We start from the raw sequence: 24,014 nt of genomic DNA on the forward strand, positions 1-24,014 counted from the left end.
GCTCGCAACCCTAGTACCCATCCCCCTGGGCTTCAAGGCTGTAACTTGAAATTAAGGTAAGTTCGTATCAACTTTTATTGAAAAGACTAGTTTGAATACATTGTAATGAATTGGGCTAGAGGTCCAGTTTGTCGTAACCCGAAACCCTGGTGACAGAAGCATAGTGGATCGAGCAAAACTGGCGTAATATGGGGAGGGAAATTTCCGAAGTATTAAATTGGCGCCCCCTCATTAAGAAAAGCTAAGAAAATTTCTTTTATGGTTTATGATTTATGTTTAAAAATGTAAATTTACAAAGTGGGTGAGTAGTATTACCCAACTTGGAAGTAGTTTAAGGTTTTATATCTTAATTATTTTGACATTTACATAGTTTTATTCTAGAGTGTTTAGCGGAAAAGCAAAATCGAAACTTTTCTAATCTTACGATCCGGATTTGTGGATTTGGACAAGTATTTTGTACAGATTGTTGAGTTTTCGGAGTTGCAAAATCCGTGATTTTTAGTCCGGAAAGACGAACTTTCTAGCAAAATTTTGGCTTTACAATACATGGTTTTTTTTAGAACATCCAAAATTTTTGAAGCCTTCTGATGTTCTTAATTTTTCGGATTTCGAGCCTGAAAATGTTCTTAACATGTTCTTATTTTCAGCATTTTTTGAGTATTTTTGTCCATTTTCTTGAGAAAACAAGCCTTAAAATGTTCTTTAAGTTGTTCTTAAGATTTCGGCCACCGAAGCCTTGCGTTCTTATATAGTTTGTTCTTATAAAAAAATGTGTACGCAAAAAGATGATGAGGCAGAGAAATCTGGGAATCCCTAAAAGCCCCTAAAGAGGTTTTTCATTTTTTGTTAAGACACTTAATTTCCCCATTATGGAAGCAAGCATTCGAATACACCTTTTCGACCGTAGTCGCGCGGTCAGGTGCGTGCCACTTTATTATTTAATTTATCACCCTAAACTCGATCCAATCTTTTTTTTTTACACTTTTTTCTATTGTCTTTAGGTGCGAAAAAAAGACTGGAACGGCTTTAGGGTTGTAAACCGACAAAAAATGTCCACGCGGAAATTGGCGGCTACGGTCGAAAAGGTGTATATGTAGATATCCTTAAAATAAATCAAACGTTTGCTTCCATAATGGTTGAAGTTACATAACTTAGTCAAGATAACTCAAAAGGATAAATTGTTGATAGCTTGACCTTCAAGAACCTTTTTTCTTACAACATTTTTTATCAGAAGGTCAAAGTTGTGGTTAAAAGTTTCCATTTTTTAAAACATTAAATATCAAAAGTAAGTCTTTACTGATTAAGATCTCCCCTTAACGTAAGCGAAAGCTAAAAAAAACTAAAGGACTTCAATATTTTTTTGAGTGATTGATAACTTTTCCCTTTTTTTACCCATAAAAAAAGTTTCTTGATAGGATTTGGGTAAAGTGTTTTGACATTTATGGAATATTTGTGAATATTTTTTTTATTCTTCATCCGAAGAGCTATATATTACAGTATTTTCTACTCCTGCATGAACCATGAGATTTTGTGAAGGTTTTTGGGATATAAATAAGGATGAAATCTTGCATAGCCTCGTTTTGGTATAGAGGATGGACCACGTGACTTTTGCATATAATTTTACGCTGTTCTATTGGCTAAATTCTGGGTCATTTGTAGCTTCGAAACTTGTAGCAAACACTCTTTGCACCAAAACACTACCCTGAGTATCAAAGGTTAAGTTTTCAAAGAATATATTAACCTCTGAAGACCAATAATAGAAATTTTATCGCGCATGTGTCAGTCTAATCACTGTAGAAAGAATCAAAGATGAAGAGCAAATATTACCATATTAATGTCTAGCAGACTGTATCAGTATGCAGTTTACTATTTACGAATTCCCCAGAAACCTCCAAGTGTAATTGAAATGAGTTTATTTCGAAAGAAATCTTTTACATGATCCCCAAATGTATAACAGTAATTACTAAACTTTTAATTATGGAAATGTCACTTTAATTGAATCGAAATAATAGACAGACTTTATGTTATGATTCTCTATCACTGACTCTTTTTACAAAGCATTGATGACTTTTTTAAGTTATGTTTTCAACGACGGGAATAAAAATATCAACTTTGAACTTCATCCAAGATCTTGGATGGTCGTCATGGTTACTTTTGTCTTCGTTGATTGTGCGCTGAATAGAATCTCGATTCGTCGGCACAGCGTCAATATATGATTTTGACCTGTGCTATTTACGGTACCAAAACACCCTTGTGTTACAGACCCGGATGGGTAAAATACCCTCCAATATCAGCCCCACTGAAAAATTAATTGTTTTCATTCCCATTTGAATTTTGGTGAAAAAGAAAATTGCACTCCAAAACAATCCTACTGGATTTTTTGAATCATTTCTATCGCCATTTAGATTTCGATAGAAATTTCCATCCGCAATGTGGGAAGAAGTTTCACCGGGGCTGTGAGACAGGGGTGTACCAGAAAGAAGCAGAGGCAGAAAGCGATGTACACGCTTTTTTTTTATAAGAATACACTTTATAAGAATGTCCATGATGAAAATGGCCAAAAAATTAAGAATATGGTAAGAATATCACCATCATGGAATTTAGTAACTGAACCTAAGAATGCCATTTTTAATGCAGTTTAACCTGTTGAATGCCAATTTCGATCTTAACCTAAGAATACCGTATGAATATTTTTGGATGATTTTCGCCAAAAAGTTAAGAACATCCATGATGAAATGAAAAAACACCATTCTTATTATAAAAAAAAAAGCGTATAATACAATTTCATTTTCATCTTTGGCCCAGCGCTAAGCGAGTGGGCCTTTCATTTGCAACGTTCTGTTCGTACGTGTGTCTGTCCGGGCCTGTTTTGGTAGAAACGGCGCTTAAAACCAGTACCACACTTCTTAATTTTGGCGTGTTAAAAGCAAAGAGCTCGCCAAAGTCGGATACTGGCTATGAAAGATATATTCTCTGATTTCGCGCTCCGTAAACAAACAACGTTTGCACAAAAACAAAACAAGATCAAGATGGCGGTCGAAGCGAGAGTAGGCTTTAGACTTTCTAGACCATTTTCTTTAAATATATTTGGTCAAGAGACTTTCAAATCGAACAAAATTTGTAGTGAATTTGCTTTGTAAACCCTTTTTCAAACATTTTGCCAAATCTTCTTATCTTTGCTCAAGTTTTCATGAAGATTTATGAGTGATAATTTCATAAACATAAAATTCTACCTCAATAGTATTGCTGTCTTTTTTCTTTCTTGTTTTTTAAAAGACTTTATTTTTAGTAAATGGCTTTGATATCAAAAACAAATAAAGATGGAGTTACAGTAGATTACAAATACAAATCATGAAATAGTTTATCAAATTTGGTTGTAAAGTATGTGGTGTGATTGGATAGAGTTATAGAGATCGGTGATGGGTTTTTAGTGTTGCAGGACGCAGGATTTATTTAAAATTAACATATTTTGTTGTCGTTTCAATTTGAATGATGGAAGCCATTACTGGATTTTGACAATTTGACAACTTTGGACAACTGAACTGTGCTGGACAATTTTTTATGTTGGGGCGATTCCATTTTTCAAGATACCAACTATGGTTTTTATTGAGATAACTTTTTTTGGATGAATATTCAAATTGATTTATGGCAAACCAGTGGATTTCTACAAAACATTACTGAAAGATGATACAATTTCCAATAGTCGTTTTTAGGCAATCACAATGGTCTAGGCCGTTCGTAAAAAATAGCTTGGTTCCCATCACGCCCGACCGACCCTATTTTTTTTTAAGTAAAAGGAGTCGAAGGGACAGGAAGCGGTTTTGGCGCTGCTCGAATGTCATCATCAACCTCCGCCATTACAAACTCTGAGCGATGTAGCGAGCAGCGTTTGAGCGGATTTCCATCCAAATTTAATCCGAAATCCAGCTTTGTATGGATTTCTTCCCGATTTTCATTTTTTGGACCAAATGGAACCACTCTGGCTATAAGAACCTGGGGCTTAATTTTTAGAGAAGGGCTTTTAAAACAACCTTGCGGATTGAGATACTGAGTCGCATGATATTTTTGAGCATAAATTTTAACCCCGACCGACCCACTTTTTCAAAGTTGGGGTGACGGGAACCAAACTATTTTTTACTAACGGCCCTATTGAAAATAACTAATTACTACAGACTGTCACGTTCGCCTAAAGCTCCCCATAATTAGTGACAAAAATATTACGTAATAAATTAACGACATGATAACCTGGTGCCTTACAACAACAGAACTTTCCTGGCACTTATTCGGGATCCTTCCGCTGCTTTTATCTGATAAACTGGCAAAGATAGTTGTTCAGCTGTATATTAATGCCTAGACAATGGTGTGTTGCCTTGGAAATGACCGCCTAACTAATTATTTTGATTGAGTACGTACTTCAACTTTTTACCAAAACTTGGAAAAAACTGTTTTCTGGTCTACTTTTCTTACCTCATCAAGTCGCACAAATCAAGTTGCATATAAATGAAAGGCTTTTATAATATGATAATCACAGTTAGGAGCTATCTTCCCAAGTTTGGGCAAATTAAATTTGGATTAAAACTGCAAGCCATCAGAAGGAAAGTTTTGAAGAGGTTTTTCTTTCGAATTAACTGACGTCAGCATTGGCAGGGTGTGATTGTTTTTGCTGAATTGTGCTGACGTCAGCAAAGTTTGAAAAAAGATTTTTGTCGAGTTTTTTTCTTTTGATATTTTGCAACTTTGCTTCAAAGCTATGGCTAGTGGTAATTAAGTAAAAGTAACAAAAGATTGGAACATGCTGTTTGACCGAATTTGCCTAAATTTCATAAAAATGACTTTCTTAAATTCGGAATTTAATCGTATTTAGTAAATAAGTGAACAAAAGACCACCGACATTTTTATATGTTTTACTAGGTTATATTCTTTTCATTACGTTTTAATGGTCATTCTTCATAATATAAATTTAAGAAACAATATTTCGACCTCCTTCGTGGAGGTCTTCATCAGGTTTAACAAACGTTCGGTTGAGATCATTGAATTGACGTCAGATGACATCAATGCAATCATGCAATGAACTCAACCTGATGTGCGAAAGCATTGGTTTCCAGAACCTTGACGTCACATACTGACCATCGTCTAGATTTAGACCCTGTTCACTATGTGGCGCCGTCTTATCGAACTGGATCTCCAATATATTATAATAGGTTATATTGTGCTCTAGAATTTATTTGAAGTTTTACCACTGGCACCCTTGTTAATCAAGTGAGGGTCTCACTCCAACCTATCTTTATCTTTCGACCTCTCATCTCTCTCTACTTTTGATACCTTTAATCAGTTTCAAGTTTTTAATTCTTTTCATCGGGCTGGGCCTTCACGCCACTAGGCTTCTTGTTTACTTTTAAATCAGGTGGAGACTGTTTGATCACATTTTTCGGAATTTACATATTTCCATCGTTTTTCAGTAGCTTATCCAAAATAAAAAGCTATGTCCAAAGTTTTTTCAGAAACTCGAGAATACTTTCAGTACAAGCACCCTGACTTGAGGGCTTAATCAAGGGACCTAAAATTCAAGATAGTTGACTGGTAGGAGAAAAATTTTTGAATCTTGAGAGCTCTGTTCCCTAGTTCCTGGCTGTTCTCATATTTTTGACAAATTGTTCTCATCCTGTTCTTATTTTAAGGGAAAACTTATTTTAGGTTTAATACCCTCTTTTAAAAAAATTGATACCTAAATTTGCTTAAAATTCAGCAAATCCAAGCACAGCATTGCTCTTAAATTCTTAATTTTTTTGGCATTTCTGAGCCTCATTGTTCTTATAAAAGAAGTGTGAAGACCTCTAAGAATAGGACCAGACATCTCCTGTACTTATTTAGGCCTCCAGCGCTGTGTTGAAGAAAAACTGGAAGATACACGTTTTTTTTTTTATAAGAACAAACTATATAAGAACATAAGGCTTCGAGGCCCAAAAATTTAAGAACATTCTAAGAACATTCTAAGGCTTTTGAGACTTAAAAACATGCATTTTCTTAAGAAATTACATCAAAATGCTCAAAAAATGCTGAAAATAAGAACATTTTAAGAACATTTTTAGGCTTCAAATCCAAAAAACTAAGAACATCCGAAGGCTTCAAAAATTTTTGACGTTCTTATAAAAAAAAAAACGTGTACACTTTTGAAGTGTTTGGTTAAAAACTTTCACACCCGAGAACCGAATATAAGAAATTTGATCTGTGTTGTTGATTTGCAAAAAAAAAGTTCAAATATTTCTTAAACCAATATTTTCTAGATTGGTAACTTTCACACTTTTTCACACTTTTTTTTCGACCCCTCCTCTGTAAAGTATAAGTTTTTTTATAAGAACGAATTTGGCCAAAACCTAAGAACAAACTCAGAACATTACAAGTTTAATCCAAGATTTCAAAAATTACTGAAAAAAGCCCCTGTTTTAGCATAGAATTTATTCTGAGTGCACATTATGCTTAAAATTCTTCTACGAAACAAGAACAACTGAAGAGCTGAGCTGGAATTTGCAGGTTCTTATCAGAAACGAGCGTTTAAAGTGATGGAATGACTTCGCTTCTTTTTGCAAAAAAAAACGAGTTAATCTGCAGGTGCAATATTTAATTCTTGAGAGTAGAATATGACGCACTCCCTGTATGTGTCCTAATTAGAAACTCCTTTCTATACGAGTATACGTCTTTTCCTAAAAGAACGAGGTATATGGTAATACAAGGTTTCGAGGTCAAAATTTTAAGAATATTTTAAGACTTTACGGATAGTCTAAAATATGCAATTTCTTTGAAAATTGCACCAAAATATTCACAAATAAAAAATATTTTACAAACATTTTTAAAGCTTAAATACCAAAAGGTTAAGAACACCAAAAGCTTTCTAGATTTTGTTCTTATTAAAGGATTTTGTTCTTATAAAGGTCTATGAGAATGTCTATTTTTATAAACTTTGACTTAAGGCTTTAAGGGTTCCTAATTAAGAGAAGCTCTATACCATAGTATAGCAATTTAAAAAAGCTTTTTCTAATGGGGTATACTAAAATGTAGACTTTTAATTTTTGATAGAAGGGGTCCTTTTTTTAAATGAGCAGGGGTCTATATTAATTAGGAAATTTTTCTTCATTTAGGAGATGTTTGAAGATGCCTTGCTTGAGCGTATTATGTTGAATAAAGAGGGAATTCCGTATTTCAGGGCGGTTTATCTCTCATTTTAATGGCGTATTGGTGACTGCCTAAAAAAATTCTCTAGGGAATCATTGATAAAAGGAAATTGGTTTTTGATGTATTGAATACTACAGGGTGTCCCTAATTAAAGTATCGAGTTTGAACATGCGATTGAGTAGAAAAGTTTGTGTGTGTTATCGCTAAAATATAAGAACGTTCTCCATCACACAGGCTTATTACAAAAGGTAGTTACAACGTATAAATTAATCGTAATGACAAAGAAAAAAGAGGGAGAGCTTAAAATACAATTTTGTGAACACGCACATAAAACTTTCTACTCAATCGCATGTTCAAACTCGATACTTTAATTATGGACACCCTGTAGTGAGCGAATGAATCAAACTTGATACATTCGACAGTGAATACACGTTTTTTTTTTTATAAGGAACACGTTTATAAGGAACTCGAGGCTGAAAATGGTTCAAAAAATAAGGAATTGTTAAGGAACTGCTCAGGCTGAGAATAAGTGGATTTGAAAATAATGTACCTTATTGGGACTAATTTGACCAAATTTTGATCTTTCAAGGGGCAAAAAGTTCAAAATTTCCTATGTAGTAAGGAACTCGATAAGGAACTTTGAGACTGAAATTCTCTGTAAAAATAAGGAACTCCAGGCTCAGAGCAAAGTTAAGGTTCCTTATAAAAAAAAAAAACGTGTATGCAGGCAAATAACACAAATAAAGGCTTGCGGTCAGGGTGGAATCAGTCCATTCGAAAGGACCCGTACTCCGAAGTCAAGACCTCTCCATGTGAAGTATTTTTGTGCAGTCAAGTCAATTTCGTAACAACCAAAAATTTTCAACCCAACTGTTTTGCACGATGGCGTGATTGGGCTTTTTTTGGCGTGATCTATGATTTCAAAAAGCGTGGTGCGGTGATTGATAGGATTCTTTGCGTGTGTGATGGCGTGATTAGGGAACATTTTCAACGCGACGAAGTTATCCGATCTTGGCGTGACCGCGTGATCGGGGACTTCGCTGCCAACCTTCCACTGCTCCGACTGTCAGAACTAAGGCTTGTTCAAGTAGTCAAGTCCAAGACAATAACGTTGACAAGAGCTGTACAAAATTTGTGTAGGAGAGCAGATTTTTATGACACAGTAATTATTTATTCATAATATAAAAGATAATTACTTTGACATAAAAATCTACTCTCCTACACAAATTTTGCGACGATTTCTTTAATTTCTATAGTGGTGAATTTAGTTTATCATATCTCAATCTACCATTTTTATTACGTAAGTGTAAAAGAGCAAAAGTTTGTATCCTTGAAAGAGGCACGCAACGCAGATGGTATAAACGGTTTTATGTAAAGTTTTATGAAGAAATCAATTCACGCAAATCTAGATAGAAATCAGATTGGGAAAGGAAATCGAAAAAACTTTTTAGTTAGGTTTTTAGATGATATCATAATAAAATTTAAGAGTTGGGTAAGCAACTTCTTATTTCGTCAAAACAAGATTAGAGGATGCATTGTCCGCTTATTAGAAGACATACGGTAAAAGTGCCTTCTTCAGAGGTTTACCGTAAGAAATTTATGACCAGCTGTTTATCAGGTTACTTTACGCCAATTCTCACTGGCGTTTCAGCTCGTTTGTTAAGGGGTTATTATTATAACTACACGCTTTTATGAGAACACCCAAACTTTTTGAAGCCTTCGGATGTTCTAAACTTTTTGAGTTCCAAGCCTAAAAATATTCTTAACATGTTCTTTTTAATTTCACCATTTTGTGAGTATTTCTGTCCAATTTCCTAAGAAATTGGGTGTTTTAGAGTTCGCAAAGCCTTAAAATGTTCTAAACTTGTTTTTTTAACATTTTGGTCATCGAAGCCTTATGTTTTTATATAGTTTGTTCTTGTAAAAAACGTGTACCATTCTTTGGCTGTGTCCAGACCAGAAAGTTTAAAGTACAGGGTGTCCCTAATTAAAGTATCGAGTCGAAACACAACTATGAGTAGAAAGTTTTATGTGCGTGTTCACAAAATTGTATTTTAAGCTCTCCCTCTTTTTTCTTTGTCGTTACGATTAATTTATAGGTTGTAACTACCTTTTGTACAGGGTGTCCCTAATTAAAGTATCGAGTTTGAACATGCGATTGGGTAGAAAAGTTTGTGTGTGTTATCGCTAAAATATAAGAACGTTCTCCATCACACAGGCTTATTACAAAAGGTAGTTACAACGTATAAATTAATCGTAATGACAAAGAAAAATACAATTTTGTGAACACGCACATAAAACTTTCTACTCATAGTTGTGTTTCGACTCGATACTTTAATTAGGGACACCTTGTAGTACTAAGTTGATATGAGATTTCAATTCTGATTACTCATCTTCTTTTCGTTATTCTAAAAAGTAAAGAGCATTGCATTTTACAATAGTAGAATAAAAAAAGAATGTAGTCCTAATTGCCTACTTAAACCTACATTTCATCCTGAACGCGACCGTTGTTCTCAGGACAAGGCATGCTTTTTTATGGTTTCGGTTTATTAATTCTGTGTGTGTTAATGGGGAAGCAATTAATTCATTCATTAGCGTTTGTGGTCTCCTAAAAAGACGCAAGAAGTCTTTTATAAGAAGCAGCAGTTGGTTCTGCTGAGACTCATATTTGTTGAACTGTTTTTATTTTCTGGCTCTTTAAGCCTCAAATTGTGGTCTTAAAATTGAAGAATTTTAGGCTCTTGTCCGATTTTTACCACTTCCTTAACCTTTCAAATGCCTCAAATACAACAATCCTAGGCTGAGTGTTGTTGTTAAATTTTCCAAGATTTTTAAATTTTTCACGATTTCGAGTCTGCGACTGTTCTTATAAAATTTTGTCCTCATAAAAAAGGACTGCATTGATAATAATTTTTTGTTCCATCACTTTTACATAGAAAAGTCTAACAGAAACTGGAATGAAACGATGATGGCAATGCTTGAGAATTTGTTTTAAGTATGGTTTGTTAGCTTTTTATCTGGTGAGCCTTTCAAGAACTTTTAGAATGTTACCGAGTATAGCCCGGAAACCTAGCGATAATTTTTATGATGGCGATGGCTTCAGTAACAGTATAGTAGAAAAGAGTCAGAGCCAGATTCTTTGGTTAGTTAGTGAGCTGTAATCATAGATCTGTAAATCCGCGGCCTTTATCTAAAAGTGAAGCATGTTTTGATAGGATTTCCTACCAAAGAAATCACGTGACAACAAGCACTGGTTTGAGAGATGCGAAATAGCGTTTGCCGCCTACTTTTTTTATCTCGCGCTCCGAAAACAATTAAAATGCTACATCCTATCCATCGGCACGAAATTTAAAAAGTCAAATTTTTGCTTCACTTTTTTTTTGCTGGAGAAAGCTTAAAGTTGCCTATCTAGCCCTTCGGGCTTTACAGATCTGTGGCTGTAATGACTTCATACGATAGCCTGATAGTAGATCAACTTCTTAGCGCTTAATCTATTATCTATTTGACATTTTAAAACTTTATAACCTAATGTTTGTATGTATAAATTTGAGCGTGTGAATTTAAGCTCGGTGCGCAGACGCTTAGTTATTGGTTATACGAAACAAATTAACAACGCGTGGAATTTGATCTACTATCATGCTATCGTGTGGAGTCATTACGTGATATTTTCGCCGGTAATTATAATTGGAGATTATTAGTTACACGGTCTTCTCAAGGCGGGACACGGGATATACAGGGTCATTAAAAACCGTATTGGTGGCGAAGCTTGCCGAGTATATCCCACCTCCACGTGATGTCTTTTGACCAATGAAATCACTAGGATGTTACTGATGCGGGATAAAAAAATGGTATCGTAAATAGCGAAAGGTCTATGGGTTTAGTCCTTTCTTCTGCTACGCTAGATCTGTTAATACCGAGTTTATGTATCAGAGGATATCGAGGGCGACGGTAAGTGAAATGATACAAAACAAAGTCGATGGTTGATGTACGGCTCTATATCGCCTTTGCTCACCTAAACAGACGACGGTATTTTGGTGTTTTTACCGTTGTCGAGCAAAGTGGACGGTGATTTTGGAGACATGTCAACTTTGCTTTTATACCGTCCCCCTCGATTTATCTCGAATACATAAACTTTCATCCGACACGCTAAAGCTCTGAAGGTCAGGAAAATTTTCAACATCTGGAAGGTTTACATTACGGAATTTTGCGAGACCGAATTTTGCAGCGGGAGGTCCGGTAACCCAGTCCTCGTTTTCGGGGATTGGCAGGTCCAACCGAAATATTTATAGGTTTACGCGCAAGGGCTGTTGAACCCGACTGGGGGTGCGGCACATCAAAGGCCGACTATCATTCCTCTCCGATGGGAAATTGGCCCGCTCCTTTAGAGCTTTAGCGTGGACGGCCGCCAATCCGCCATCGGAATATCAGATAACATAATCTGTTAATCTGGGCAGTACCAAAAAAAACAGCATGATCAGGAAACAGGAAGAAGTTTGAGATGGAGTGAGACAATCGGATAACAAACAAGTACTAAGCGAAAGGGGAGGAAATAGGCGGAAAACGGAGAGAGGGGGAGAAGGAGGAGAAGGAGTAGGGGTACGGGATGGAGGTGTAAAAGTTTCAAGATGGCATTATTCAAACTAAACTTTTTTTATAAGAACCAGAAAAATTTTGATAAGGTTCGATTGTTCTTGTTTTTTGGCACTTTCAGTCTCAAATTATTTGTATCCTGTTCTTCGGGTGAAATTGAAGTATTTTAGGATTTATACCCAATTTTTACTTCTTTCTCTTACTTTGAGCAATTCCAGGTTCAGCAATGTTCTTAGATTGTTCTTATTTTTTGGCGATTTTGAGCCTCATTGTTATCATAGAATTGTTCTTATAAAAGATAAAGGTGTAGCTACCTTAAAAGCTTAATAAATCATTTCCTCTAAGTTGAAAAATTTCTTATCTCTTGAAAATTTAGGCACGAATTTAATTATAAACCATCGTTTGATGGATGGCTGGAAGGCGTATCTCGCCTAAATCTCTTCTTGTTTAAATTCTTCCTTTTAAATAACCCTTATTATATCAGTATAAAAGCTTCTATACACTGTACTATGCTACACTTTAAGCATTTAAAGTATTCTCTCTTGGGAAGAAGAAAGGAAAAAAGAAAAATGGCAGATGTGATAGTTCGTACGCATTCTTATACTTGCTGGATATAAGAACATTAGAACGCTTTACAGACTCTAGAACTAATGAGTCTACTACGAAGGACGAAAAACGTGTCTGCCGATAAATAAATAGTCTCTTCTAGAACATGCATCTATTAGGAAATTAGACCGAAATACTCACGAAACCCCTAAAATGATAGCAGCTTCGGTACATCCTAAAGCCTATAAAATCTTGATGTTCTTATAAAAGAAAGCATTTAATGCTACTGTTATTTCCCCCTTTTCGAAGCTAAAATGAAGTTATACTTTTTGTAATACTCTGTTTATTATATATTATAAATGTATTTTTTTTTATCAACCTACGAAAGTATATGTGTGTACCTTTTTAAGATGTTATTTATCGCGATGAATTTTGATAGGGGGTAGACTGAAAGAACTTCTTGAAGAAGAAGAAAAAACCACATTTTTTCTTCGCTAGCTACAGTTTTTAAAGTTATGTGTTATTTTGAGGGGATCATTATTTTTTTACAAGATGTTTTTGAAGGGAACTAAAGTTACAGGATAGGGTAGGGCGATAGGCGTTAAAAGAATATTTTTTGTTTATTTTTTTGGTGGTTTGGCATTGACGAGCCCCCCCCCCCCCCCGAGCGGTTTTCGTGATGACGTGATAGGGACTTTTTTGCAGCGTGATTACGTAATTTGGAAATTTTTGCTTTTCTTCGTGATTGCGTGTGAGAGGTCAAAACGTGATCGTGATTTTAAAAAGATTTTTAAACCGTGATATCGTGATCCGAATTACCGCTGGGGGCCTCATTGACATGATTTGGTATATTGACAATAAGAAGTAATTAAAAATAATGGTTAGGATTATTGATCCAGTTATAGTTTTGAACCCCTGTCTCAGTTCCCCTATGAGAAGTTTTTTAGCTATTGGTGGAAGTGACCAATTAGTTAGTATCGTGTGGTTTCGAAGCATAGGATTTAGCAGGAATTAAAAAAAACTACAGGTAGTGGCTATCCTAGCCCGGAGATTGAATGGATAAATAGATCGAGTGACGATGTGTTGCGCGGTGACTGAAAATCATTGACCAATGACCGATTTACTTCGAAACGGGATACGAAATTTTGTAAAAAAGTGCTGACGTCAGCAAAATTTCAAACTTATTTTTTGGGAAAATGATCCTTTTAATGAATCAACGGATCCTGCACTAATGTACTTCCCAGTTTTCTAGTTGATTTCGGTGATTCATTACCTATAAGTAATACGCACTTGATTTCACACAGATCCTTTTAATGATGTTCAACTTTAGTACAACAAGACAGGGTTAGTGATCAAAGACGCCTTTTGGGTGTTCTTCCCATCTTTCAGTGGTCTTTCAGAAAACTTGGTCACTAGGGAGGGGGGGGTTTGGCTACTGTCTGTGAATTGGATAGTGATTTTAAAACTTCTCAAAACATCCTTCATTTTTATCCAGAATTTTCCAAAAGAGGCAACAGAGACCAGTGATTGATCTTGTATTTCGATATTTTTCATAAGCTTCTGCTCATCCTCAAGCGAAAAAGTTTCTCATATAGGAAATATATCTATATTTTGCGATTCAGACTATATTTCTCATCACCACCCTACCGGACACAGAGATGGGAAAGGATAAATTGTCCGTACCCCCTGGATCTCCCGGATATACCGTTTTTAGATTCTTTTCTCACCACTTTAAATATTTCTAACTAGCTGACTTACTTAAATTTTAGAAGAGTGAAAAATGAAATAAAGAAGAGAATAAGATCGTATGATAAAGCAAAAAAAAGTGAAAATTTAAGGAGTCCAAATAAAGAAAAGGAAGAAAGAAGATATGATAATGAAAAAATGATACCTGAATATCAGGTAAGTAAAAATGTTTTGTTTTCAAATTCTTCAGTTCCTTTTTCGTTTCCTTCTTCCCTCGTTTTTCTCCTATAAGAACAATTTTTACAAAAGTTTTATGAGCCTCGAATTATCGTTAAGACCTGGAAAGAAATGCATTTATGCACAATATGCAAATGATAGAACTTTTATTTCCGCGGGAAGATTGATTCCCGAGGGGGGGGCACTGGGTTTGCGGACTGACGGTATGTGCGGGCCAAAAATTGGCTTTTAAAATTGCACCCTTACAGTGCAGCAAAAATCAGTGAAAATCATACCCTTAGAGTGCATTTTCCCCCAAATTTTCGATCCCTTTCGTGCAAAAAATGGTCAAAATTCTAGTATTTTTGGTCAAAATATCTAGATTTTTCAAGAATTTTCTGAAAATTCTACCCTTACAGTGCATCTCTAGTTTTTCCGACCCTTACAGTGCATTTTAAACATATTGGAAAAGGTACCCTTAGGACCCGCACATACCCGTCGGTCCTTTTGCCCAGCTGCCCCCCCCCCGGGGATTGATTCTAATTAATTTTACGCGGTTTGGATCAGAAATCCGACGAATCTCTAGTCAAAAGAATCATTTTCATACTACTACCTAGCTCGCTTTTTATAATACTGAAAGCGATCGATTGATTATCACACATACATCGGTAAATTCAAAAAGTAGCCTGGGCTCGAGTTTACTCGGGGTGAATTGCGCGCTAAATCTGCGGGTATATTTATGGAATGACGCCGAATTCTATCCTTACAAACTCAAGTCTAATCTTCTATTAGGGAACTTTATACGTGAGGTTTGACAGGTATATAAAGAAAAGTGACCTTAGGTGTACGGTAGAGAGAATTCCGCTACAGTGCGTGAGGTCTGGGTCATACTCCATGCTCAGTATTAAATGGTACAACTTAATACTCAGCAATTAAGAAAAGGATCAAGGGTAAGTGGAGCGATCAGGGAGAATAAGTGGCACCCTCCCCTACCTTCGGGTGGATAGCCAGCAAATTTTACAGTAAAAAAATCCTCTAAAATTGGCATTTTTAGGTTCTGTTGTCATTCTTAGAGTCTGCTGCCAAATTCCATGATGGTGACGTTCTTACCATATTCTTAATTTGTTGGCCGATTTCATTATGAATATTCTTATAAAGTAAACTCCTATAAAAAACGCTTACCCGATTATTACTAATTTGACACTTCGTGTGCTTAAAATTCAGTCATTAGCCTGACAGCTTCGCAATTATTTTCTTAATGTTTTTGACCCTCATTGTTCTTATAAAGTTGAAAAAAAAGTGGATTTTGGATCTTTTAAACCTATATTCATCTTTTCCTATTACACGTTTTTGTATAAGAACATAAGGCTTCGATGGCCAAAATATTAAGAACAAGCTCAGAACATTTTAAGGCTTTGTGTGGACACACACCCGTATTCTTAGGAAAATGGGTAAAAATGGTCATAAGAACATTTTTAGGCTTGAAACCCAAAATGTTAAGAACATCTCAAGGCTTCAAGAATTTTGGATGTTCTTATAAAAGAAACGTATATTCACCTTTATCCTCCTTTTCGAACCGGATCATTCTGAAATAGAGGAAGTCCAAAAAACATCTGACGCAAAACTTGTTCTTGGTCACAATAGATAAAAATCTTAATTGCATTTTGCACGGAAAGGTTGAGAATGCAAATTTCGTTTTTACCCCCTTCCTTTTTAAACGGAACCAAGATTTTTCAAAATGTAATATGTTAAAAAAGTTTATTTTGTACTTTAAAAGCCTTGTCCGATCTTATTGTATTCTGTTGGAATAAAAAAATTCTAAATTAGTTAAAATGGATTTTAAGTAGCAAATCTCTATTGCAGGATCTTATATCTAAAGTCTGTCCAGATATAATTGGCAGTGGAAACAAGAATGCCTGTAACTTTTGATAGTCAAATATAATTATGGAATTTTTATTTGCTTGTTTCAGAGAATCAAAAGCGCTATATTTGAATGTATTTTTGGTTGAAAAATTCGCGATTTTTAGCGGTTAAATTTGCGATTGTAAAAATTGAGCTTTTTTTTTACTTATGCTATAACGTTCATTTTTACACCAGTGGTAGTTCAACCTTAGGTTAAGAATTTTCTTAAATTTCAAGGCGAACAGAAAAGTCCTTCGGAAGATATGGGACCCGAAATACCCCTTGGTAGCACTTTTCTGTGAAATATCATATCTCCAACTTATTACTAAAAACGGGGGTTATGTTATCTTTTTTGAACAGTGCAATTAAAAGTTGGAAAGTGTTGGTGCATTGGTATTATTGGTATCATTGATTATTTCGAAACTAAGTGAAATCACAGTATAATTGTTTTTATTGAAAGGATAAGCATGAACTTACATTGCCTTTGCTATTTTTAAGGTATTAAAGAACTTTGCTAATTCCCAAAACACTAAGCACAGTTTGGCTATGAGGTCATTAAAGAGATCGTAAAATGTGTTATATGATCGAACAACTGTTTTATCATGTCACTACCCCCGTTTTAGTAATAAGTTGGAGATTTGATATTTCACAGAAACGTGCTACCAAGGGGTATTTCGGGTCCCATATCTCCCGAAGGACTTTTTTGTACGCCTTGAAATTTAACAAACTTCTAAACCTAAGGTTGAACTACCACTGGTGTAAAAATGAACGTTATAGCATAGGTAGAAAAAAAGCTCAATTTTTGCAATCGCAAATTTAACCGCTAAAAATCGCGAATTTTTCAACCAAAAATACATTCAAATATAGCGCTTTTGATTCTCTGAAACAAGCAAAAAAAATTTCCATAATTATATTTGACTATCAAAAGTTACAGGCATTCTTGTTTCCACTGCCAATTATATCTGGACAGACTTTAAATAAGTTTGAGCTTAATGGCCCAGTGATATTCATATTGGGAGTTTATCGTGGCTTAGATCACAAGAGCCAAACGTAAATCTCGTGATCCAAGCCACGATAAACCTCCAATATAAATAAATCTATTATACTCTCATACTTTATTCATACGCGTTTACCCCGTTTTTGTTATAAAAGAATTTCAAAGTATTCAAAAATAACTGCCTGAAGGTAGGGGAGATAGCTTTTTTCTACTCCCTCCCGGATGGGGGGGGGGTGGTAATAAGTGGTTGAAGAATGTCAGGAATGTGCGGACCGGACCCTCAAAAACCGGACCCTCAAAAACCGGACCCTTAGAGCAACCCTTAGTAGAGAGTAATTAAGTGCCATATTCATGATAGGCACCATTGCAATGTCTTCCACGAACCCAACAGCTGATTGGTTGAAAGTGACGTATTGATTGATATTACGTCACTTTCAACCAATCAGCTGTTGGGTCCGCGGAAGACATTGCAAAGGTGCATATCATGAATAGAAGTCTTTGATATGACCCATAACCTTGAACAACGAAGCCGAGGAGATTTTAATAGCTAAATACGTTCACGTTTATTCTTTAATTTCAGATTCGGAAACAACGTGGATTCAATCGAGTAATATGGCTGTCACCACAGGTAGAAAAAACTTGTTGGATCAGGCTTTCCATATTAACGAAATTGTGTCCAGTTTTAGAGTTATCTCATCGGCTATTTTCATTTTGGTTTGAAAGAATCGAACGTAAAAAAAGAAAACAGCATGGTGAAATAGGGTAGACTAGTCGACAACTGGACGGGTTTTACTGGGAATCTGTAGTCCACTACCTTAAGTTTATTAATTTTGGTGGTATCCAATTTGGTAGACAAAAACAAAGTTTTAACTTCCGGATTTTCTTACGGCTTAAGCCATAGCCTTTAGAGTGCATGCATACCAGCGCGGAGTATCAGAATCTGCTCAGTAAGAGTGTCAGTTGACAATGCCTTAAAATATATTACCTAAACTTGTTACGTCGCGAACGATAGTAATAAGCTCTTGGTAGCAACAATTGATAAACAAAAATTTCAGGTCACTGTTTTAGCCTTTGCAAATATCGACTCAACATTATCCACTTTCGTTTTTAGATCAACTTTATATCATTGCTTCAGTCTTGGTTGTTCTAATTCTCATCCTAATCATTGCATATCTGGTCTGGTATTTTTACTACCAAAGACGCCATGGTAAAGGATTCGAGAAAATACCTTCTTGTGAACGAGGTCAAGGTCACCCGGTTCTTAAAACTCCAACTATTGATATAAGTACTGTTAAATTTACTGTCCCGACTGGGCCGCCTGGTTCACGCCCCTATTCATGGGCGCCTGGTAATGATGATTTTGATGTTCATCGCGATGCTGGAACAGCAGGATCGAATAAATCGGGCGCCAGTGGTAGTTTAGGGCGTGGATCATCGGAACAGAATTTAGGGTTACTGAAGCCCGAACTTTATGTGACGAACGAGGAATCCGATTACGAATTAGAAGAAGACTTACCACCAGGGAATATCGGTCGAGTCTGGTTCTCAATCGAATATGATGCATCATCAGAAAAACTAATAGTGAATGTTGACCGTTTACGGAATTTACCGGGGCGCCAACAACGTTCCAGTTTAGCATTATCCTCTACGTCTTCGTGTGATCCTTTCCTGCGGTTATATCTACTACCGGACGAAAAACGGTATCTTCAGTCCAAAATGAAACGTAAAACACGAAATCCAACATTCAAAGAAACTTTCATGTTTACAATGTCTTATTCGTTGTTAGTTGAACGAACTTTAAGGATAACTGTATTTGACGTGGATCGATTTATGAGACAAACAACAATCGGACATGTTTTGTTTCCATTGGAAAACCTTGATATCACAACTCCAACGGATTTGTGGCGAGATGTTGAACGTTCTTCACAGGTATATAGTTTTTGTTTTTGTTTTTGTTTTTGCTTTTTTTTTCTCTAAAACGATAGTAAAGGTACATATACTTTCGCGGGCAGAAACTTTCACCATTTTCGCGATCTTTGCCCATTTTCGGGAAAGTTTCTGCCAAGTAAGAAATTCCACGAGGAATTCGCCAAAGTTTTTTCCGGGAAAAGTACACTTTTTTGCTATTTTATACTCAGTTTTATTACTTTTTTGCCTGCAAAATGAAATAAACATTCGCACTGAATTCGTTCCAAAATTAAAATTCGCGAAAGTTTCTGCCCGCGAAAGTTTCTGCTTTTAAAGTATAGAGTGTCCGGAAAAAAGCGGAATGGAACGTATACAAATAAAAAACTTCACACTTCAACCAGTTTTTACGGTCTTATTACTCCACTGTACAATGTTTTTAATCTTCACAGGTCTACAGTTTTTTTTCTGGTTTGGTTTTTCAATATTTCTCTAAAAAGATAACATACAGAGTGTCCCATAAAGAGTTTCCCGTAAAAAAAGATATGAAAGGTATTTTTTGGGGAAATAAATTTAGACATCTAACTATAAAACTAACAAGTCACATATGTTATGACAATCAACTCTCTCTAATTCGAACGCCTGTTACACGCTTTTTTTTTATAAGAATACACTTTATAAGAATGTTCATGATAAAAATGGCCAAAAAATTAAGAATATGCTAAGAATATCACCATCATGGAATTTTGAGACGTATGTACTAAATGTTAAATCTAGTCTGAATTAGGATCCTAACCTAAGAATGCTGTAAAAATATTTTAGGATAATTTTCCCAAAAAAAGTTAAGGATATCCGTGATGAAATGGATTTACACCATTCTTATAGAAAAAAAGCGTGTATTCAAATCTTCCCATAATTTTTGGTGTCTAGTTTTTCTTTTTTTCTCTAAAACGATAATAAGAAAAACATACAGAGTGCCCCATGAAAAATTCTCCGTAACAAAAGATGTTAAAGGTATTTTTATGGGGAAAAGGTTCAGAAAGTTTAGAACTATCAAGAACAAACGACTGGTTCTCATAAAAAACTATCATTTTACACAGACTCAAAACCTCGTCCCCAGTGGGAAGAATACCCTACAATTTCATCCTCACTGGGGAATTGACTTTGATTTCATCCCCATTCAAAATTCAATGTAAAAATTGCACTCCAAAACCATCCCCACCAGATTTTTTGACTTAGAAAGAATAGAAATTTTATCCCCATTGGGTTTCAATAGCAAATTTTATCCCAACTGTGGGAAGAAGTTTCACCGGGGCTCTGTGAGACAGGGGTGCCATTTTATTCATAATGGTGACAACTCATTGGATAATTGATTTCTTTAGATCTCAAGTGGTGCCGGAAGGTTACAAATTGGATTGACCCACTTCCCAGATATCAATCGTGTGGCAGTAAACATCATAAGAGGTCAGCAAATTGGTAACGAAGATATAACACTTCCAGGTATGTTTCCACTATCCGGAATATATTTATATTTATTTATATTTCATAAAGCTGAAAATTACTAGTCTGAATCACAGACCTCTATAGATATACTTCCTATATGAGAAACTTTTTTCGCTAGAGGATGAGCGGATGAGCAGAAGCCTAAGAAATTACTGAAACACTGAATTATTGAAAAAACTTTTGCTTTTCGCCGTGAATTCAGCCCAAAATTCATGTCTTTCCCATCGTTAGATTTAATCCGTTATTTTAAGGTTCAAATCTCTAGACTCAATAGTAGGGGCCACTATGTCGCGAAAAAGCTTCCCGTGTGCAGCAGCTTGTGCAAAGGGATTTTATGATTAAATATTGTTCCTTGAATGTAGAGAAGATCAAAATTTGAGTGGTGGGGCCGGGTGTGACCACCCGTTGCCATGGAAACTGACGTCATTGGTTACTATGGCAACCAAAACAAAAAGTCGTCAAAATTGAAAATTATTTGTTCCATTCGAAAGAGCATGAAAAACTGATAAAGAAAAAGGTCACAATCTATATCTGAAAATGAATATATCAGGAGATATTAAGGAAATAAGGCAAAATGACGTCATAAAACGATGACGTCATCGAAAAATAAAAATTTGCCAAAATTCAAAAAGTTTTGGTTTTTTGGAAAGAATACCTTCCAGTGAACATAAAATATTATGACGAAAAAGTCTGAAAATCCTTTTTAAGAAGTCTTTTAGCCAAAATTTATATTTTTAAATTTTGCCTGTAATGTGCTGGGCTGCACGTACCCCAAGGCTACAACCTTTGACAGGCAAAAATTGAAAATGTCAATTTTGGCCAAAAGACATTTTTTTAACGGGTCTGTGAGAAGGGGGTGTTAATGAGAACCAACTGTATTTTGTATATTTCAGATTCTTATGTCAAAGTGACGTATTCCGTATTAAGCAAAACTCATAAAGTCAAGAAAACTTCCACACAAAAAGCAACCAAAGAACCATTCTATAATCAAACATTTGAATTCAAAATTGATCAACAGGGTATGGAAGTAGCTTGTTTCAACTTTGAGATATTTCATTCAACATCAGGTATTGGAAAAAATGATAAAACGCTTGGATCATTCATAGTTGGTGGAGGTTTGTGCGCTAGAGGTAAAGAACTTGAACATTGGACAAATATGCTTCAAAAACCACAAACTGTCGTTAAAGAATGGCATAACTTAAAAAATTAAGGAAAAAATGATTTTTTATGGTCCTCGATTTGACTACTAGATTTAGGGGATTTCAGAGGCGTATGAAATACCAGAAAATTTTTCCGGCCGATGACGGAATACCGGAACACCGAACGATACCAGAAACTCTAAAGCCCCCTATACTAGAAATATAATGATGATTTTTTGTGCACTTTCTATGTTTAAGTTTCTTAATTTTTCAAAATCTTTTAAGATTTTTTTGTCACAATAATTTTTACTTTTTATAAAAAGGGAAAAATGTTAAGCAATGTGGCTGGGTTGTCATCTTAACCTTTTCAGTAACATAAATGGTGTAAAGTCGGTTAAAGGTTTTTTAGATCCCAAAAGCAAAATCCAAAAAAATCATTTTGACTCTTTGGGTGATTTCAAAGTGAAATCGTATCTAAATCGTTCAAAATAATTCTCGGTGAAAGGCTCAGAAATTCAACAATATTTGTTTATCAAGGGAACTAGATTTGGCGAACTGCAAAAATCCCCAAAAAAATTAAAATTGATGACTGGGTAATTTTTTAATTTTGGTGAATTTATTGCCAAATTCCTCAAAAATTAGTGCCTTTGACATAGCTTGACATAGCTTTTCACCGTGAAGTTTTCCAAACAGTCAGAGGCAATAGAGGCTCATATCTGAAAGAATTTAACGTTTGAAAGTCCTCTTCCCCTGAAATCAAAGATGAATTTTGACCAAATTGATTTTTTTTGGGGGAGGGGGTATTTTAAAATTTGAATTTAAAACATTAGTGGCACATGTGAAAGGATGAAAACTTTATGATTTAAACCTGCTTTGAAATGGTTAGGATGACACAACATCACTTCAAAATGTAAATACGAGATACTATAAATTTAATTTGAGTTTTAATTATCATATTGTATTACAGTTAGAAAGTTTATATCTTGCCGACGTAGAAATTTGGTATGTGTTGATACGTTAGAACTAAAACCAAAGCTTTTTAAAATCATTGGTATAAATCACACCAAACATAAGTGGAAGTCAAAATTTATTGGTTCTAAGCGACATTAGCGTGTAGTTCGAAAGAATAGTAATTCAGTGGATTTAAACAAGAACTCTAATTAGGTCCCGAATAAACATCTCCCCCCCCCCACTTATTAGTTTTTGAAAATATTTTCAGCTATCACAAGCTGAATTGCTCTAAATAGCTTTAGCTTATAATTACCTTATTTTGGGCTTTTTTTAGGTACAATTTCAACCCCCCCGGTTTATTAGATTTTGAAAATAAATTCGGATCCCACCCCCTGTTTTATTCGGACCCACCCCCTCCTACTAGTTTGGACCTTAGAGTTAACGACTTTGTTTAAATGTTCACATAACTTTAATAGGATTCTATAGACGTTAAATCAATGTTTTTTTGTCGTTATGAGTCGGCTGGGATGGAATTTGGTTATCAAAGAGTCCCAGCTGGTACACAACGTTGTTTCAACGTTTATTCTAAAGTCCGCAACGTCCATATAACGTCAGATTAGCGTTGTCTATTCTGCAGGAACTGAGCATTGATTAAATGATATACTTTAGTTGTTAGAGATAATTTATAAATTTATGTATGTATGAATTTGAATTATGAAACTTTAGATGTGTTTATATTTAAAATCAATTAATTCTGTCATTTTCTGTCGAGAAAGAATTACCTGGAAGAAATAATAAATTTTCCGTCTATTAAATTATCAGGTTATAGTTATGAGCAAAAAAATAATTTTCATAACTAGTGAAAATCTTTACCTCCCTGGCAAAACATAATTTTCAAATTTAGTATTTTCCACAGATTTTCCCAATGAAATAGAAGCCCGATGAGCTAAGAAGCGAAACCTCAGGCAAGAAAAGGTGAAGCCTTAAAAGTGGTTAATTGGAGGTCTGACCCGAGCTCAGTTTTGGCGCTAGAGCTCTCTATCACCGGACAGTCAATTTGAAAATAAATTGATGTTTTTTGAAAATTTGGTGTTGGTGACAGTTTTATTTGTTTTCAAGGAACTTAAATTCAATGTATTCTCGGGTACCTAATAGCCGCACCCTCCCCCCCCACTAATTAATTTTTCGAAATTTTCCACCCAGGACATTCTTTTTCCAACCCCCCCCCCGCTTATTAATTTTTGGGAAAATATTTTTGAAAGTTTCCTCTTTTGTCCTAATTCTGCTGTATTAGCTTCCTTTTCAAAAATTTTTCACCCAGGGCATTTTTATTCCACCCCCCCCCACCGCTCATTAAGTTTTGAGATTTTTTCCAACCCCCCCCCCCCCGGCTATTAGGTACCCGAGAG

At 35.3% G+C, this 24,014-nt stretch overlaps 1 protein-coding gene across 2 annotated transcripts; it reads left to right on the forward strand.

The window, feature by feature from the left end:
• LOC136818594 (synaptotagmin-15-like) lies at positions 1-23,413 on the forward strand. 2 transcript variants are annotated; one of them, XM_067074926.1, is made up of 5 exons: positions 1-56; positions 17,688-17,735; positions 18,219-19,036; positions 20,395-20,512; positions 21,409-23,413. In XM_067074926.1, the coding sequence occupies exons 2-5, from the start codon at positions 17,720-17,722 to the stop codon at positions 21,723-21,725; spliced, it is 1,269 nt and encodes a 422-aa protein (XP_066931027.1). In that variant the 5' UTR covers positions 1-56; positions 17,688-17,719; the 3' UTR covers positions 21,726-23,413. The 2 variants fall into 2 exon arrangements, with proteins under 2 accessions (XP_066931027.1, XP_066931025.1); XM_067074924.1 differs by lacking the exon at positions 1-56 and adding an exon at positions 14,045-14,208.
• Positions 23,414-24,014: the final 601 nt, after the last annotated feature.

This window comes from Clytia hemisphaerica, unplaced genomic scaffold (genome assembly GCF_902728285.1).
Source record: "Clytia hemisphaerica strain Z4C2 unplaced genomic scaffold, Clytia hemisphaerica genome assembly, whole genome shotgun sequence".
In the NCBI taxonomy this organism is placed as follows: domain Eukaryota; kingdom Metazoa; phylum Cnidaria; class Hydrozoa; order Leptothecata; family Clytiidae; genus Clytia; species Clytia hemisphaerica.